The following is a 19480-nucleotide window of genomic DNA, read 5'->3' as shown; positions in this document are numbered from 1 at the left end:
CACACACACATATAATAGAGGAAGTTCAAATAATGCCAGCCATGACTTTAGCCTGCATTCTTTCCGAGTTGATTTAAAACTGTAAACATTTTCCTAATAGTGGGAAATAGAGTAATTTCTTGTCTTAAGAGGAACATTTTTCTATTTATTTTACAAGTCATTCTTCTTTTCTCTCCAATACTCTCTTTCATTGATTTCTATTTAAACAAACTAAACATCCAAAATGAACAAAAATCAAAGTGTGCATGTCTTTTAGTGACTGAGGGCCGCTTCAATAAATGCATGTAGTATTTTTTTTTATTAATTATAAAGGCCACATGATTTCCCACATTTTAAATGTAACTGGAGTAACAGGGACAACCAGCGTTTCAAAAACACCCACACAATACTTGTACTTGAATAAAAAAAAAGAAAAAAAGAAACAATATTTACAGGCTAATTTCATAAGATACAATTTATGGCTAATAGCTTTCATCTTGATTGCTCGTGACACATCATCAGGAGTTCATACGGAATTAACTCCTCAAACAGCAGATTAACCTTAACCACACAGATTAAAGCAAAGACATCATGGATTGTTTCTACAAAACAAACAAAGTGCTTCTACAGATGATCTCCACTGAGTTATTAATGAAGAACAGTCTTAATTAGGACAACAAACTACTTCTGAATAAAAATGGAAACAGACATAAATTAACATTTACATTCCACAGAGGTGATGAAGTTGTGACATCTGATCTGGTATTTTCTTGCATGTTTGATTAACGCAGTCCTCACAGTGTTATTTCCTTTTGTGTAAAACAGATATAGTAATAAATGACTTTAACCATTCTAGTTAAAGAAGCCTTTTAGAAAAAAACATTATCAAAACTGAACAAAAGGAGGTATTATTAACTTTCAGTCATACATTCAGCAGGTCAATGAATTCCACTGAGTTTTGTTATCACAAAAAAAAAAAGAGCAGCACCAAGCACTTAGAGGTCAGTCAACTGTGTGCGTTGATGTATGGTTTATTCAGACTCCAGTTCAGACTCCAGTTCTGGTTCCAGTTCCCTCTCTACGTCTATCCATGAGCGTCTCTTGGCGCTGGGGAAGTTCTTTCCTAATGCAGCTCGAGTTAGAGGCCTGGATGTGCTTGAATGTTCCAAAAGGGTTTCTTCTGTCTTGCATTGAACTTCTGGGCTTTGAAAAGAGTCTGGAATCCTGTCAGGACTGACTTCCTCTGATTTTGGTCGCTTAATTCTCATTATATTATTTGGAGGTTTCCACATTGATATGAATCTTCCCTGATGGCTACTCTTCTTCGGTCTCCCTCTGCCTCTCTTGTTTGGTGGACAGTAGTCCTCAGCTTGTGTATTTGTCACCTGTACAGGTTCTTTCTCTGGTTTGACATCTGCAATCAGTATTGATGTCTCACCTTCACCGGTCACAGCATGTTGAGCGTTTTCACCGACAAGAGGAAGACGGTGCTTTCGAGGTCTTCCTCTCGCCCGGTGGGCTACAGGAGGATCAGGATCAGGCTTTGGCTCGACCGCGTCTCTAGGAACCTGACGCGTGTGCTGGAAAGACAGGCGGGCAGCTCCACGTGTTTTCATTTCACCCGCTTCAGTGCTCCACCCCACGTTTGTTTTCAAATCCACTAAAGGCACAACGATTTCTTTGTTGAGGACGACACCGTCGCCCACAGGTGCTGGTGCAACTTGAGGCTTTGGTTGAGGTTCAGCGGTTGGGACGGGTTTGTCTGAAATGGGAATGTTTTCTAAAGCTGGAAGTTGGTTGGATTCAGAAAGGTTCTTGTCTTTGCTTTTGGATGGGTCCAGATCTGAGGGCTCACCCCCTGCTCCATCCTCCTTAGGCTTCATGATCATCAGAGTGTAGTACCCTTGACCAACTGTGAGAAAAGAACAATTATTAGTAAGGTTAGAACATCAAGAGAACTTGAATCAGGGATTACGTTCTGACCTCTTCACTTACGTGGTTTGAGAGAGGCAGGTAGTATGATTCTGCCGGTCTTGGAGCGGATTAGAGGGAGAGGCAGAGGTTTTGGAGGAGTACCACGCTTCTTGGAATTGCTGGAAGAGGAGACAGGTGGGGCTCCAGCCTGGGCTTTTGTAACCTGAGACGTAGCTGCTTTAGTGACCTGAGGTGGAACTACAAATATTGGTTTCTGGAGCTTTGTTTGAAGTTTTAGTTTATCGTCAGCCGTCTTCATCTGGCTCAAAGTCTCCTGCTCTCCCACTGTCTCCTTCACATTAGACTCTTCACCATGCAGGTCCTTAGGGTCCTCTGACTGCTTCTTTGCCTGTGGTGGGGCCGCATTAAAGTTAAGCATTGCTTCAGAAAACAATGCGAGAGGCCCGCAATTTGGCTTTGGTGCAGGATTCTTTTGCACAGTCTCAAGTGCTGCAGCAACTAATGGGTGAAGAGGAGGCTTGTTCGTGAAGAAGTCAGACATAGTTGAGAGCTGCGGCTTGGACTCAGACGAAGTGGCTTCAAGTAAAGCGGCTCTGGACTGGAGGAGATTGGAAAAGAAGGGCTTCCACTTTGAGTTCTTTTCTCGGACTTTCTGCTTCTCAAAGATCTCGTTCAGCTTGTGTTTTATCTGCTCATCCGGCTTCCCTGAGGAGTGGAAATTTCAGAAGAAATAAGTTTCAATAAAAGCCGATGAGTGCTGTATTTGCTATAACCTTTCTGTTAAACCAGACATGAGCAGGAGCCGTTTCTTTTAAACAGCTACAACATTTGGATTCGCTTCATTCAGACAACATCAGATGAGCAACAGAACGTTTAAACTTCCTTCAGGGCAATTTCCTTTACTAAAAAAAAAAAAATAATAATACTTGAACTGATTTTGATTCTAATAATGCATGAATCAGTGCACACACCAGACAAAGTGCAGAGCTTCTTCAAATAGAAGGACTGCATTGACTCCTGCCTCCTCTTCTGCTCCTCCAGACTTTTGGACGTCTCAACCAGATTTTGGATTTCATTTACAGCCTGCAAACACGACACAGATGGAGACAGTGACAAGGAGAGGATCATCATGACAGAAAAACAGCATAAATTTGTCTGCAAAACAGTTTGTGTGGGCAGTTATTCAACATGGACTTATTTACATGGGAAAAAAAACAAATTTGAAGTTAGCCGTCTGTCTTTTTTCTTTTTACCTACGCTAGTTGTTACCGCTAAATTGTGAACATAAGAAGGGAAATCTATGGTTTCTGTACATACGAATGAAGAAAATGCAACATTTATTTATTTTATAGTCACTTAAACATTTATGCCTTGATTAATAAAGTAACAGATTTGTTGTGAAGGCCAGAGGTGGTCAATCAGATTTGTTCAATAAGATAACACTTCCTTTGTCATCATCTTTATAGCAGATTTCACATAATTTGTCGACCATCATAGGGTCAACTGTTGCTGAGGTGAACTGACCAGTGAGAGGAGGCGGAGCCTGGGGGCTTTGGGGTCGCTCTTAAGGACTCCCTGCAGTTTGTCGTAGAGCTCCCGCATCTCAGATCGTCTTTGCCTCTCTAGCACGGAGTGTGTAGCTCTCCTCTTTGTATCCTTCGACCCCTCGTCAATTTGTTCCTCCAACTGACTCTGAAATCGAGAGAGAGAAGATGAAATAAATACAGCTAATGCTGACACCACTCCAAACAGAAAGTGTGTTGTGAAACAATGTAAGGCTTTACCATGGCCAGTTTGCTGATTAATCCAATGGAACTGGTATCTCTGAAGGTGGGGAAGATTCAAAAGGTTTTTAAGGACAGAAATGTGAAACTTCTCATTCAGGGGATGAAAAAAACTAATTAGATAAAATTGTGTGCATCCTTTAGTTTTAACATTGACATGTTGTACCGTGAGTCCTGTAATGCCGTGCGCACTGCTGCTTTCATTTTGGTGATGGCCATTCCTTGTCCCACTTCTTCCACAGTCTCGATGTCCACAAGCTCATCCTGAAGGACAACATGCAGATGATATAAAGACTGTTACAATCATAAAAAAAGGGATATTGTTGAATCTTAAATTGAAAACCTTAAAAAAGCAGTTCTTATTCCTCACACTTAGATCCTGGTCAAACTCTCCATCGTAGACGGAGAAGTCGGAGTCTGAGTCCTCAGAAGTGTTGTCCAAGTTAAAATCTCCCTTTCTTGCCCTCAAGCGTTCATTCCTAACTGATCGCATCTTCTCATCAAACATCTGTTTCGTGAAAGCTCCCGGCTGTGGTGATCGGATGTCTGACAGCTCCTTAGCTCGGGCAAATATGTCAAATTCAAGCCATTTAGTAACCGGATTATGTGCAGAATGTCCAGAGTTAAACAAACCAGACTTTTGTGGTGGTGCATCAATCACAGCGACTCTTTTTTTAGTGTTCCCAGCTTGAGCCTGCTGTTCAGCTCCCTTCCCTCCAGGTTTGGGAAGCTGAATGAGAGTGAAGCCTCCAGGCAGGGAGACACCAGGTAGGTTCTTGCCTGCGGTACCCTGGTTAGCTGGAGGGCAGATCCTGAATGAATATGTCCCGCTCTGTGCCAGGAAGCTCGGGTTCTTCAGTGCGGGTGAGACAGTGAGAGAGACAGGCTGGGACACGGAGCTGCTCTGGTGAGGGTTCAGTGAGCTGAGCTGGCTTTTGATCAAAGGCTGGACAGGGTTGACGGAAGAGGAGTTAAGTGAATTCTGTGGCAAGGTGATGGATCCTTTTCTCCACAAGTCTGATTGGAATAGCTTAGCTGCGTAAAACAGAGAATGAAGGACAAAATGATGAGGGAAAGACTCAAACCTGCTGGATTTGTATAACTCAATAAACAATCTTTGCATGAAGTCAGTAAAGACGTTTGGCAGTTTTTCCTTTTTGGAAACAAAATGATTTAAAGTAAACAAATTATCTTCCACTTGGAGGCAGCCACTAATTTACATCCTATTTTTTGCTTCTTTAAACTTCATGTCCCTTCCCCGAGAATCTCAAAACAATCTATCTCTTGTTCACCGTGTTTGTGTTTGAAGGATGTAATGATCTCATATCTAGTGCTGATAGCTGCGTCAAACAACAATATAAGTCTGCTGCTTATTTTGTGCTTAAAAGAATGAAACAGCTCTCTCGCAGTTATTTTAATGAGCACTTCAAAGCTACACCCTGAAGTATATAAAACATGATGTGTTATCATGATTGGAGCTGTTAGAAAACGCTTCTTTATCTCTGTGTTGAGATGAAATCCAGGACTGAAAAGATGCCTCACACTCACATCTGTTGGGAACTACTGTAGGTCATTTACAGTGAGCAGCACGTCTATGTAGAGCTAGTTTTGATTCCTGCAGTGGCTGCGGGTCTCCACGTTGGAGTCCTCCAAAACGTCTAAAACACTTTGTGCTTTTGCAGAGATCTGAAGGCCATTTTTACCTGGTGGCGGTGCAGTAGTCTTCAGATCAGTGGTATTCCATGCGGTGACAACAGGAGGGACGACTGTGCCTGCTGACTTTATGTGCGGGCCACCAAGACTGTTGATTTTGTTTGTAGGTTCTGATTCCTCCGAGATTTTAAGAGAAATGTTAGCAGGCGCTTTCAGTCGGCCTGTGATGTATGCTGCAAGGCGGTTGGCTGGATGCAGAGATCCCATGTTCCCCAGCAGCAGTCTGGCCTGATTGTAGGATTTGCCGTTTACCTGCATTGTTAAAAAAAATAAAATGAAGTATAGTAGAGATTAAACAAGCTTACACTACAGTATTCTAGATGGATGACAGTTCATTGATCCTCACCTGTACGACTCCGTTGACTTGAGAGCCGACAGGTTTGGTCCTGGCTCTCAGTCTGCCGGCGGGTGTCACTCCACAGAGAAACGGTGTGACCCCAAAGTGCATCTTTGGCTTTTCAGCTTGGCTGTTTTCCAGCTCCGTATCCGTGTTATCCAAAAGGCTTTTACCGGCATGGCTCTCCTCATCACTGTCATCAGATTCATCTTCATCATTATCACTGGCTTTGGATGGTTTGCTGATCTGCACCTAGAAGGACATACACAAGATCAGGAGACTCTTACAATCCAATCCCTCGATAATGTCACACAGATTCATCATTGTGCAGACACGAACCCTGTATGTGACCACTGAGCCGCTTGGCTTCCGTATGGAAATCTTGGCGAGCGGGTGGATGCAGTAAGGTCCGATATAGAAGCGGCGAGACAGGCGATTCTGCGTCATGCGTTCGTACAAAACTTCAAGGATTACTTTGCGGTCCTTGTCCCACTGACACGCTGACTGGATCTCGATTTTCTTTTTCACTCCTGCCTCCCTGACGGTTGATCCATGAGAAGTTGTTTCTTCTGCGGAGGCGTAACAAGACACAATTATCTTTAAAGTCAGAATTTTCAGTTGCTGGGCAAACTAAACGTTGCATCAACGGATGTGTCACCTGATTTATGAACACGGTCATGTTTCTGCAGGTAATCTGAGCTTGTGTCCTCTGGTTCTCCAGTGGGGCTCGGGGCTTCAGGATCGGGGATGCGAGGCTCTGCGACTTGAAGGGGAGGCTTGCTGTTGTACCCTCTTACACGTGCACAAGTCATCATGTTCTCAAAGTATTTATACACCGGACTCTTATCCTCCTCTTTGATCTGAAATCAGGATTTTTATGTATATTTTAGAGCAAGGAACGAAAAAGAAACTTGTACCTTTCATTTCTTAAACGGGAAAGATTTGATTCATCATAAATCATAATTTTGCTACAAACAGGTGGAAAAGCCTGAAAAATAAATGTTTTACCAGTTGTACTGAACAAGGAGCAGAGCTGCGTCTCACGGCCTTAGCTGGTGCTGTCCACAGAGGAGCCATTTTGGGGGCAGAGAGTGGATCTGTATCCTTGTCACGAATGTCACACTTCCACAGTTTTTTAGCATGGGAGCCCAGGCACGGCTGGACCACATGTTCCACATTAGTCATAGCTGAGGAGGGATAAAGCATCTCATTAACACCTCTGAGTTACAGCTAGGTGTTTTAACAAACAGATACCATCATTTATGCATTAAGATAAAGTTAAAAAAAAATAAAAAAAATTAAAAGCTTAAATTAAAATGCTGCATTCCATCAACATAAAGTCAAGAATTCAATGAAGAATGTAGCTGCATGACAAATGTAGCTCTTACAGTAAACAGCTCTGTTCTGGGGTTCACTCTCCCCCGTGGTCATTTGCTTAGTGGTCTTCTTTTTGATGCAGGCGCAGCCAAACATGCAGTCAGGCCGCCTGCAGTGGGCGGGACCTTGGTTAGGGTTCTGCAGGCTGGAACACACACAGCCCAGTCTGCAGAAGTCCTGACCACATTCAGGTCCCTCAGCCTTTTGAGTGGGATACTGAGCCATCTTCAAGAGCTGACTCGGCTGCATCTGATCAAGAGGGTGGGGGGGTGGGGGGGGGGGGGGGAATTAGTAAAGACCCATCCTTCAGTTCACCGTACAAACAAACTAAGTTATGCGGCGTACCTGTTTGGTTAGTATAACAGACAGAGCCACTGACAGTCTGTCTGGAGCCAGCTGGGTTCTGTGCAGACCCTCATTCATGGCTCCGAGCTCCATCTGCAGCAGGTTGAACTGGGACTTAGTAAAGCCTGGAGGTTTATGTGACATCACCTGGTTCTGCCTAAAGCTCACCACCGGCCTCTGGCTCACCCCGGGGAGGTGTGGAGACGATCTGAAGAGGCAGGAGGAATGGAACAGGTAAGTGCTGCTCATAGCATTCTTCTTTTTCTTGAAACAGTCCACGGCTGCATCAATGAAGCGTTCCTACAAGGGAAGAACTCAAAACCCTTCGAGGTTCAATCGAGTGCTGCTCTGAAACGCGTAGCTCTCTATTATGAACTATGGCGATGCTTTTTAAACGCACACATCCTCGCCACGCCAACACGCGCTGAATACGGTTTGCCATGAGGCCCTGAGGTTGGTCTCCAATCTTAAAGGCCTTACTCACCACTGCGCCTCGAACACTTTTCAAAATCTTCGCTCCCAGGATTTATGCCTTTTACCTATTCCTAAGGCCCATGTTGAATTGGAAAAAAGGGCGTTTGAGTATGCTGTTCCCTCTTTTTGGAATTGGTTGAGAGATACTTGAAATCTTTGGGAGCTGGTGTTCTTGGATGTTTTTAAAGGTCTTCTTAGACATATCGGGCTGTAGACGTTTAAACTAACTCGTGTTCCCCTTTTTGATCACCTTGTTGTGATGATTTACGGCTCATTTTGATTGATGGTTCTTACATTTTGCAATTCCTTTCTTTGTGTTGATTGTTGTAAAGTCTAAAACTCTGTATGTAGGTTGTGCTGCTGCCCGTCTCGACCAGGACGCTCTTAATCTCAGTGAGACTCTTTTTGGTTAAGTCAATGTGTAAAAAAACATTTTAAAATGCACAGACACTGATTTCATATTTTTGAGGACAAGTGTACATAAAAGATACAAATTTGCTAAAGTTTGATATCTGCTGAACAGCAGCCATTTTCCTTAGAGTAGAGATCTAAAAGGAGGAAGAAAGGAATGAAAATACCCTTTAAACAAACAGCTGGTGAAAGCTGTGAAACTGTAAATTGGCATGACAAAAAAAAAAGAAAAAAGAAAAGGAGTGGACACTAAATGAAGTCAAACGTGTGATGACATGTCAGGCCGATGACTAAAATGCTACGCGTTGCTTTTATTGAACACATTAAATCAAAGTGACACCAAAGAACTACGAAGAGGCCAATTATTGATTCAACATATCAGGAAATAAAGGCGTTCCTGAGTCGATGATGAAACTCAATAAGTGAAGAACAAAACAACCTGAAAAGTATGACAAAAGTGAAACTGGTCTTAAAACAGGGATAAATAACAAACAAGTCCTCACCTCTGACTTGGCCATGAAGTGTTCTTCGTTGTAATCTCGGCTGTTGACTCCTGAACGTCACCGGAGCAGCGAACAGCTTTGTGGGAAAGAGGGCAGGGTCTGTCGCCCACCGCAGGAAAAGTAGTGCTTCGATGCTTGAGCACACTGTCCAGGGTTTTTACGTAGCTGGAGCTCTTGGCAGGCAGCTGATAGGACACCAGGCCCTCGGGCTTTGTGGAGAAGGCAGCAGCACGCTCACTTATATACTGAGCTTCACTCTCCAAGTACTCATCCAGCATGTTGCTGCAGAAGGCAGATAGGTTTTTTAGTGATCCTTTAGGGGGGGGGGGGGGGGAGAGAGAGAGAGAGAGAGAGAGAGAGAGAGGTTAACGCATCGAAACGGCTGTTCATCACTACTGAAAATAAATACTGCCGCTACAACTCACCATCACCGATCGAGGGCGATGAGTCTTTGTTTTTTATGAACTTGTTTCTCCATCCCTTTATCTTTGTCATGTCATTGGTCTTTCCAGTGCGTGAGATAAAGGGTACTCCTTCTGTGAAGGAAACGAGAGCAAAGCTTTACGTACACAGCACTCATATTCAACGCATCCCGACAGCTCCGTTTCCACAGTAGAATCTCGTAGATTCCTTTGCACAGGAGATGTGATGATGGTGGGGCCTAAACGTGTGTGACTGGTTGAGTAAATCATAGCAGCGTATTTCTGCAACCATCAAGAAACACATAGAACAGACAGAGGAGTCACTGAGCGAAGTGTTAAAGCTAGATATTATCCAGCGTGTGATCACCATTCCCTCCTATCGAGCAGGCAGAGTACCAACATGAACCCTAACAAAGCTGATCAGCACTGACTGTACAGTTTGTCCAGTTTTTTGCCAAATGACACTCAAATATTGTCAAACGTACAACCGATGATGAAATCTAGAGCTGCTTTTAAAGGAGGGGATGTCTACAAGGAGACATTTCCATAATAGCAGTTATTGAATAAATATAAGTCTGAATCCTGTATGTTCATGAAACCAGGTAAAAACACTGGGAAACATTTGTTTCCCAGTCAAAATGCAATTAAATGCCCCTAAAACAAGCATATAACCCCAAATGAGCATCTGCAGTCTGTCCAATATCTTTCTCACTTACCACCAGAAAACGTGATCGTGACTTTTCTTGGTAGGTTTGGGGGAGGCAGCGGCAGGAGAACCCCCAGGTACTTCAGGTCGACAGGCTTGGTCGGGTCCACAGAGGACAGCTTCAAGCCCACTAGGAAAAAAAAAAGAGTTTATAAAAAGAGAAAACATGAGCACTTTTTATGTCTTATGAAAGACACTCAGCCTCTGGGAGGTTTGGCGGTGTTTGTGTGAACTCACCCTCCTGCAGCACAGGATGGATGACCTGTCTGTGTTTGAAGAGTCTGAGGTTCTGCAGCAGGGCGGCCTCCAAGCGCGTTATCTTCTCCTCGTCTACCTCTCTGATCTCCTCCACTGAAATACATTAGAATGGTTTTTGTGAGATGTGATTTTAGGCTCGCCACTGAAAAGCTGTGAATTTAAAATCATGAGTTCAGAAGGTGGCAGAATGTTCGTAAGTAGATGCCAGATGTCAGACCGGTCAAACCATTCAAGGGAGAGAAACAGAGACTCTTCATTCAGCTGGTTAAGATCCTTTACCTGGTGTCATTATTTAGTTTAGGCTGACTTAGCAGTTACAGCAATAGCAGATATTCAAAGTGAATTGCTAGCCATACCGTGCTGTACTTAAACACGATTGCCCCCCCCCGCTGCGCTATTCCCCCACTGGCCAGCACGGCATCAGGATTCATGGAGCATGATTACCTCTAGGACATAACGTCATAATACAGCAAATGCACATTACATTATTATGAAGCCTGCTCAGTTAACAAACAGGTGCAATCGAGATTTTTTTTTTTTTAAACGGATGCGCATTCGAGTTTGCATCTGCACATCAGAGAACAACAAGGAGAACGCGAGTGAACAGCTGCTTTGACAACGTCTTTTAAAACTCTGGATTCCTCCATGATGAAGGCTGTCAGTGGTGTGCACCCACATGCTTGTGCTCATGCATGAAGTGTGCCGGGCTCACTGGCCAAACAAACTGGACTTTAGGGGTGAAGCGTGCTTGGGCATAGTTGAGTCAAATGACAAAATACTAAGTTGTCCAAAGACAATGTCACTAGTATGAAACATAAAGAGGCAATGCAGGATTTTACATTTTAGATACAGGACAGCAGCGCAGCATTTCATTATGTGTTGCTGAGACGAGCCGAATGAAAGACATCACTCCAACTGACCTGTTTGGTTCCAGTCTGTAGTTGTTGTTTGGAAGACAGGGGAGGAAAAAGATGGCCTATTGGTCTGCTTGTCCCCAACATGAACCTCGAGAGCTTCCTGTCAAATCAGAAGAACATAAAAGCTTTGACTCTTTACAGAACTTTGAGTGACAGTGTGAAACACACTTTGACGATATTAGGAGACAACGCAGCAGGATGAAACAGACCTTTGGGTGCCATGCAAATCAGCATTTAAAAAAAAAAAAACAAAAAAAAAAAAAGAAGCACAACTTGCAACAAAATATACTGTTACCTTTGAGGTAAATGATACAAACAGCAGGCCTTCTACTTCATCCAGCTCTGGTTGCATAGCGACAGTTAATGAAGGGCTGTGGACGACTGTGGGGGAGGCATCTGCAGCTTTCCACAGTTTTCCCCGGGAATTTGCCCAGCCCCTGTTGATCTTCTTCCTTCTCTTGTGATACCCGAGTGATGATGCCGGGGTGGAAGTTTTGAACTTTGACGTCCTGGATAACGCTTTCGGTGTAAATCTGAAGCCCTTCCGTATCTTGGGGGTTACGCTGATGGCAGCTGGTTCCTCCTTGGTTTCATCCGTTGGACGTTTTTGAACGAGCACCAGCTCACCCAGGGCATGGTTTCCTCTCAAACAGGGGACATATGGGTCGTCCTTATTAGCAAAGGAAGACATTATGGGCTTCAGGACAAGTCGAGTTTCTTGCTCAGGGGAGACAGAAGGAGGGACGGCTTCATCATTTGTGCTGCAACACAAAAAACACACAACACGATGTCGTGTTAAGTAAGCAAGTGGTAATTATCATAGCAAAGAAAGATGAACTTCAGAAAGAAACGTATTTATAAAGCTTCTGAAGAAGGCAGATGAATAGAGCTTTTTCAGAGATTATATTTAAGAACAGCACAAATGCATCATTTAAAAATCCCTGGCTGACAAACAGCCCAGTGGTGAATAATGTGGCGTGCACCGAGGCCAGTTGGCAACCTGCATCTGTTGTGTCGCATCAATTAAATGTTACAAACAGTTGACCTAACCACTGACTCACAGAAGAGTTTGTTTTTCTTGGTTTATTGGGAGGAAGGCAGCAGTTAAACAAACTCTGATTTCTTATCACGGTGAAAACTGTGAAAGGATAAATGTGCAGTGTAGGAGTCGTATTCGGCTGTCTCTGCCAAAGATCCCCAACATGCAGTTTGTAAGTCATAATCCAGTGACATTTCATCTTTGAGCTCATTTAAAAAACAGACACTAAGCATTGAGGAGAGGCGATTAAGGGGAGATACCGAACATATAAGTAGATCGCTATAACAAGCCATTATTCATAATTGATTTGAAGTGTGACAGATATATGAAATCAAAGTTAGAGGGCTGGACTGAAGGTAGTCAATAAGTTTGTATAACTAAGAAAACGACAAAGAACACTGAAAAGTAGGGCTTTTTGATTGATGTACATACATTACACTTTATTCGTTGTAATTGACTTCTTTTAAGGCGTTATATCACAGAATATAAAAATATTGTTCAGCCCTAATTCACACCATGCATTAACCCTTTACAGGGCACTCATTGAAATTCAAAAATTCAACCTCATAGTGTTATTCAGGGACATAACAGAACTTTATTTCTGTTAAAACATTTTTTCAAAAATTGTACGTGTCATAAACATTGACAAAGTTACCATATTTTGGTTTGTGGGAATGACCAAAAACAGTCACTTGCCCTTTAAAGGGTTAACATGATTTTTCCCTCTTCGGTAATTTTACACTTGGATCACACTCCATACCATTGGGTTGTTGTTGTAACAAAAATCAATCTTACTTTCTCTCCTTGGCTGGAAATAATAGCTGAGATATTGTACTGAATCCCATAACTTTCAAGTCACTCTGCAAGACTGTATTCCAACAGGTTTCCGAGAGAAAGACAAATAACTATAAAACTAAACTCACCTGAAATTCACAGCCCCCTGGTTGTCATTCGTTTCAGCAGGTATTAAAACAGTAGACTGAGTAGTATCCAACTTCACAACAGGATGAGCACCATTTGCGCCCCGCTGTAGGCGAGGGTTGTTCCCGTCCTCCCTGAAGCCTTTTGCGAACGGATTATGATTAATTTTCAGCTGTGTAATGCGAAAGTTCTGATACGTTGTCACCGCCATGAATTCGGTTTGCGGAAAGGTGAAGGTCATGCTCTCTGGTCCCATAACCACAGGCTTGTCTGGAGTGAATACGTCCCCATCTGGGACTGGAATCACGTGAATCCTGGGAATGTAGCGCTGCATGGAGTGTAGGATTATATGCCCATCCTGATCCTGGGGATTATTGGTCAGTTTGAGTTTGTAGAAGGATACCAAGCCGCCCATCCAGTCCGAGCCTCGACTGGGTGAGTAATGGTGAGCAAACGCACGAATCAGACCCTGCGTCTGGTGCTCTACAGCTCCAGTAATCTCCCATTTTAACTGGTTCCAGCGATACCTGTACTGGTCTGCAGGAACTATGGACAAAACCAGACTATACAACCGATCGGGATCCAGACCTGCCAATCGATATCTGCAGTACGGAAACATGCGGCGCCCCTGTTTGGTAAGAATCATTTCCGTCCCACAGTTGTTAAATTGCTTCCACACACTGTTATTCTCCAGTGTGATGCTAACTCCTTTGAATGTCAAAACATGAGGAAAATCCTCCTGCTGGTCTCTGTTGCCAAATGTGGTGGATGGCATAACAGGCAATGTCGGTGACAGCGCTTCTGACAGGTTTATAAGGCTCGTCCCTGCGGTTGTCAGAGAGTCAGACGCTGAGGCGATATGTGAGGTATCTGGGCTGGTTTCAATAGTCCCATCAAAGGTAGAGGGCGGTGTTTCAGGAGGTTTGGCTGGACTGGCTTCAGTAGGAGAATTGAGAGCTTGGCTATAGTCGTTTTTCGCGACTGAGACAGCTTTCGGTTCCATCACTGTCTCACTTGGGAAACAAGATATTGTAGTGGTTTGAACAAGAGGGGATGAGGACGGGATATGTGATGCATCTGGGTTGGTTTCAACAGTCCCATCAACGGTCACAGCTGGTGCTACAACAGGTTTGGTTGGCCTGGCTTCAGCAGGCAAAGAGAGAGCGGGGTCACAGTTGTTCTTTTCCAACGAGACAGCTTTATGATCCATCACAGTCTCACTTGAAGATGAAGAAGGGACGGTAGGAGGAGAATTTGATGAAGGGATGATTGTCAGACTCCCCTCCACCTCCTTCTCTTCAGTCGATGCAGGTGGGTCCTCCATTGCTATGGGTTCAGAGTCTTTAGCAGTCACGACCAACGACTGCCCCACTTCATATGACACCTAACAAAAAGGAGATAGAATTGTAATTACACTGTACAGTGGTGTTCTGAGTTACAGTACCCTTTTCAGGGGTTACTACATAAACATAAGCAATAACATCAGAAAAAAACACATCCAATAAATAAATATATAAATCAAACAACTGCTGGGTGGTTCTTAAAAGTAATTAGTTGACATTTGAAAAGGGTGTAACCTGACAGAGTATACATTCTAAAGCCTCTTATATGTAGTGCTGGACAATTCATTGAGTGTCAAAAGGGATTTAAGTTTCACACAGTTGTGAAAACATGATCATCAAGTTCCAATTATTACTGTGCTGCATGTCATGTTGTGCTTGTTTTGTCCGTAGGTTTTGTTTTTTGTCATGCGTTGTCACAAGAGTACATCCCCACTACAGTTAGTTTTATTTATTTTTAACGGCATATTCTTTATGTGTAATAGAAAATCAAGAAGAATCAAACTATAGACAATTCCCTTCTGAAAAATGAAATTAACTTCTAATGGAGCAATTTATTGACATGCTTCTGTGATATGTAGTTTTTTTTTTTACTGTATTGATCCCTTAAGGGGAAATAAGGTGTTACACTCTGGTGAACATGCAACACACATAGGCTGAAATATATCAGGCAGCTTTATAAAACTGTTTGCAGGCGCATTTGTTTAAGTATATGTATAATGTGTCATTTGTTTTGCCACATGTATCATGACAAGCTATAAAAACAACCCACTAAGCATATTTGTCTCCTTTTCTTTCGAAGTGTGGCTTCATAAAAACATTCAGGATATTTTAATGAACTGCCAAAACAGGACCATGGTGTGATGGGGAAATCAGGTTGTAGAAATACTGAACCAGCATGTTACAAATTGAAGAGGAAATCAGAAAGAAAAAAGATTGACTCAAAAACAAACGAATAAAAATACCCAACACAACGCTGACGGTGCACTCATTACCGTTTTTACCTGACGAATTCTCTAAATATCAACAAATTGAAGTTTTCGGATTCAAATAAAAGTTTAAATTGCTTTGCCTGGCAGTCAAATTAAAGAGGACTTTGCCTTCGTGAAAAGAATCTAACTGACCAATAGCCTGCCTGAGAGCCATCCGAGGACATGGCTGAAATACTCGGGCAGGCCTATGTTGTTGTTGTTTTTTTTTTAAGTATATTCAAAACACACGTTTTTTTTAATGCTCTGATTATATACCTCTTTGATAAAATAATATCACTCGACCACGTTGATAAGCAGGACGAGTTCCCTGTTTCTTGTTTTCCTGCCGGATCAGTTTCTCCTTCCACAGTCACACCAGCTCACAGCTGTGGTCTAAAGGTGTTCATCGACCGACACAAATGTAACCGGCATTATTACCACGCAAACTACCAACTGTCCTCCGTCTAATTGTTTATTTTATTTTTTTACTATTTACATAAAAACGCAAGCAAAAAAATGAAGTTGCTCAACAGCAGCTTTCTTCCTCACACAGTGCACATATACAGGCCGCCCGCTCCACCACTAACACTAACCAAGTTGGAAAAGTTGCAGGTTTCACGAACCTTTCGACATCCGCTGAATGTCTCGTGCCGACCGTCGGTGAGATCACAAACCCTTCACGGTGAAACTTCAACTGTTGCACGTCGTCGTGGCCGTTGTTGGGCTCTCGTTGAATCCCTCGACGGTAAACACAAACTGGCAAATGGAGGCCGAGAGCCACGCCAGTGTGCTCGCATCGACCGACCCGAGCGTGCACTCACGGGAGCCAAAGCGCATGCACAGTATTCCCCCCCCCCCTTCAATGGCGCGTGATTCCCGTGCCGCCGGAGTGAGGGACGCGGGAGTCCAACATCCCGGAGCTTTTTTTTCGCCCGTGTTCCCACCTCTGTGCACCGGTATGGACAACTCCAGCAGCAAGTTTGCGCAAGGTTGTTATCGGAAGTTACCTAAATGTAGCGCTCAGACCTGTAATTTGTATCTCCTTTACTTCCACCTTTTCTATCACATTTCTGTTCTCACCCTCCCTGAACCGCACACACACTCTCCTCACTCCCTCTCTCTCTCAACACACACACACGAAGTCGTGCTGTCGGGCGATGACGTCACGCGTTTACCATGGCGGTAGAGCTCCAGTAGCCAATGCGCGAGCTCCTTCAGGAGGACTTTACCGGACACTTTTTTCAACATGGTGTCAATGGCCTCAAAAGTAACCTTAAACACACTCATTTTATAATAACTTTTTTCCATTAAATAAGCAGAGCATCTTGTTTGTTGATAAAAGCCCCAATAAACTATTTAAAGGGCATACAGGATTAATTACAGTTTATGATATGTGTCCTCTGTAACTTGGACTCTCCAAAGTGACTTTTCTCCAAAATGGCGGTGGACAGTCTATGGGTGGGACGTGGACGTGCGGTTGGAACAACTTAAACAAAATTAAACACTATTGCTTTACAATTGAGTTATTGGCTCAATGTGAAGTGACGCTATTGTTTATTCACTAATAGCAGACCTCTGCAATCATGTGCTGCTCTAGAAACACCTTCTGATAGTTTGTAGCTGTTTTAGGTGGCAGTCGATAGCTATTAAAATAGCCGAGTAATACCAACCTATATTTACACTCCCCAAAAAAAGGTATCTTCGAGGATTTCGCCATCTATACATAAAAGCTATCACTTTCTTTGAACCTATGGCGCAACCCAACTTTAGCAACAGTTTCTCTTTTTGGTCCCTGTCGAGAACTATCATGTGCACTAAAGGTGTTTATCATCTGATCTGTGACATTTATTTATTTTTTAATCTGGGAGTTCCTCCATGGATCCGAACAAAAACTAATAAAGGACCAGCAAACCAAACCACCATGTAGCCTAACTGACTTTGTGAGTAACAAGAAAATACGAAAGTAAAATGTAAACGTGATGAGGGGAGTGGCTTTAGCCATGACGGATCTTATGACATTCTATAATTGGAATAAATGGCCTAAATAAAAAATATATGGCAATTATGCAGCACATCTGTGAACAAAGCCATTTTCACATTACAAACTTATACAATTAAAATTTCGCTGGATAAATGGGAACGTTGAGGCATTTTTGTTCTTCCTGCTTGGGTAATAAACATTAAATAAAACAGCACAGCTAACAAAAGGATTTCTCCATAAATATTTCAAAAGGCTATATTATAGGTTAATAACTCACCATACATGGGGAGAGAGGTAAAATAAATGTTTTAAACAAAAAGGGCGGAGTCTTAGGATTTTGAGGAAGTGAGAAACGCTCATGACTCATGAGCCTACATGTCTTTTGTTCTCCACGTGGAGCTCTCGTGGCGGTAGACTGCAACTCGTCCCTGCTGGGGAGCATCTCTCACTCACTTCATCAAAATCTTTACATTGATTAACTCTTGAAAACATGGAACACGATTCAAACACATGTTAATAATTAATAAAGGGGGATATTCTAAAAATCGACAGGCTGCCGCCATACTTTCCCCTCATATTAATATACATCATGCAATCATTCTGCACAAAGCAACACTTGGCAGTGACTTCACATTTCCTTCAGGATTACGTTGTATTGAAATCCGTAGGCATTTTGTTAAAAAAAAGAAAGAAATATTGTCAGACCAAAAATATTTATTATATTAGCTTCAATATTTTTATAGTGTATCCTAAATTATGGTTTTATAATGAGATGATGTGTTTTATTCCAGGTATTAAAAAACCCAGCAGAGTAAGTAAACACAGACAAATAGCTACAACTCCAGACAGGTTGCTTTAATGAGAGTCTCTATGTCTATTGATTAATTGATATGGTATTATTTTTTACTTTTTGTCTCTTGTTTTTCAAATACCCCCTCTGGGTTGTTGTTACATTAAGCTGTTGCTTTCCATATGCTATGTGAGAGTGCATTAAAAAAAACAAAAAACCTCATTTAGATATTTGCAAACTGCTTTGAAACTTGCAAAGGATAGATGAATAAAAAAAAATTGTGACATCACCTTTGTAAAATCAGCAGTGGCAGCGCAGATAAAGAATAATGCTCAGGCTTTGAACTGCTGTTTCAAGTCCTGCATGTTACAGCTGTCAAAAGAAGGTTGAAATTACCATGTGCAGGCATAATATTGAGTCAATCATCACAATTTTCAAATATGATCAGGGAATGTTTTTTTTTTCAATTTTTTTCAATTAAGATCATGGACATGATGTGTAATTTGAAAGTCGTTTATATTTTGCAAGGTAAAATTCAAGGTACAAATTAAGATGTCAAAACATAATAACACAGGTCTTCACAGTTCTGAGATAGTCTTTTTTCTGTCACGTTTTGTCATATTTGAGATCCAAACTGCACAGTTCTTTTAATAAATAAATCTGAATGAGGAATTTGGATTGCAACTTTTCATTAAGGAGTCAGTAGGCCCTGAGTATAGACTGTGTTACAGCATGGTACACGGCAACTGGGCCGAGTGTGAGTGCATCCTTATAGTGATGTTTTGAGAGCCTAATGTGGACATTACAACAACTAAGCTCTGTCTTTATCTGCAAAAGTGGGTTTGTAATAATGTTGATAATAAGGTTAAAATTTCTATTTAAAAAGGTCAGCTTTTTTCCAAACTAAAGTTCAAATATAATGTTGGAGATCAAGTTTGAAATGTTAAGAGAATTCAGTTGAAATTCATATTCTCGACATTTTGACTTTTGTCAAGACATTTAAACTTTTTTGACGAAGTTCCTAATAAAAAAAAGAACTTCCTCCTCTCGTCATTTATTTCTCATGCACAGCCCTCATCCTCTTAAGTAGGTTTGTATACTTGTGTCGTTATGGTTATACAGCTGTTATGTGAGGGATTGCGTTTAAAAAATAAGGCTATTTTTGAGTTTAGTGTTATCAGAGAAAAACAGACATGTTATGTCTTTGGTGTTTATTTGGGGTCAAACTGCTTTGCATAAGATTTGCCTGCCCTAATTGCTAGACTGTAAGTGAGAAG

General features: G+C 42.2%; 1 protein-coding gene across 5 annotated transcripts; it reads right to left on the bottom strand.

Annotated features, from left to right (window-relative positions):
- Positions 1 to 279: 279 nt before the first annotated feature.
- On the bottom strand, positions 280 to 16573 carry mgab (MAX dimerization protein MGA b). Of its 5 annotated transcripts, none has more exons than XM_079369267.1 (22): positions 16026 to 16573; positions 13124 to 14505; positions 11457 to 11922; positions 11165 to 11261; positions 10224 to 10337; positions 9997 to 10116; positions 9284 to 9394; positions 8859 to 9171; positions 7471 to 7678; positions 7137 to 7374; positions 6757 to 6935; positions 6407 to 6608; positions 6088 to 6317; positions 5758 to 6000; positions 5402 to 5663; positions 4042 to 4733; positions 3865 to 3962; positions 3699 to 3738; positions 3439 to 3606; positions 2886 to 2997; positions 1975 to 2619; positions 280 to 1891 (listed from the first exon to the last, which is right to left on the bottom strand). In XM_079369267.1, the coding sequence occupies exons 2-22, from the start codon at positions 14443 to 14445 to the stop codon at positions 1011 to 1013; spliced, it is 6741 nt and encodes a 2246-aa protein (XP_079225393.1). In that variant the 5' UTR covers positions 14446 to 14505; positions 16026 to 16573; the 3' UTR covers positions 280 to 1010. The 5 variants fall into 5 exon arrangements, with proteins under 5 accessions (XP_079225393.1, XP_079225394.1, XP_079225395.1 ...); XM_079369268.1 differs by having other exon boundaries at positions 16440 to 16573; XM_079369269.1 differs by having other exon boundaries at positions 16459 to 16573.
- Between the last annotated feature and the right edge of the window lie 2907 nt (positions 16574 to 19480).

The sequence above is a fragment of the Symphodus melops genome (assembly GCF_947650265.1).
Source record: "Symphodus melops genome assembly, chromosome: 1".
In the NCBI taxonomy this organism is placed as follows: Eukaryota; Metazoa; Chordata; class Actinopteri; order Labriformes; family Labridae; genus Symphodus; species Symphodus melops.
This window is presented reverse-complemented; position numbering and strand designations above follow the sequence as displayed.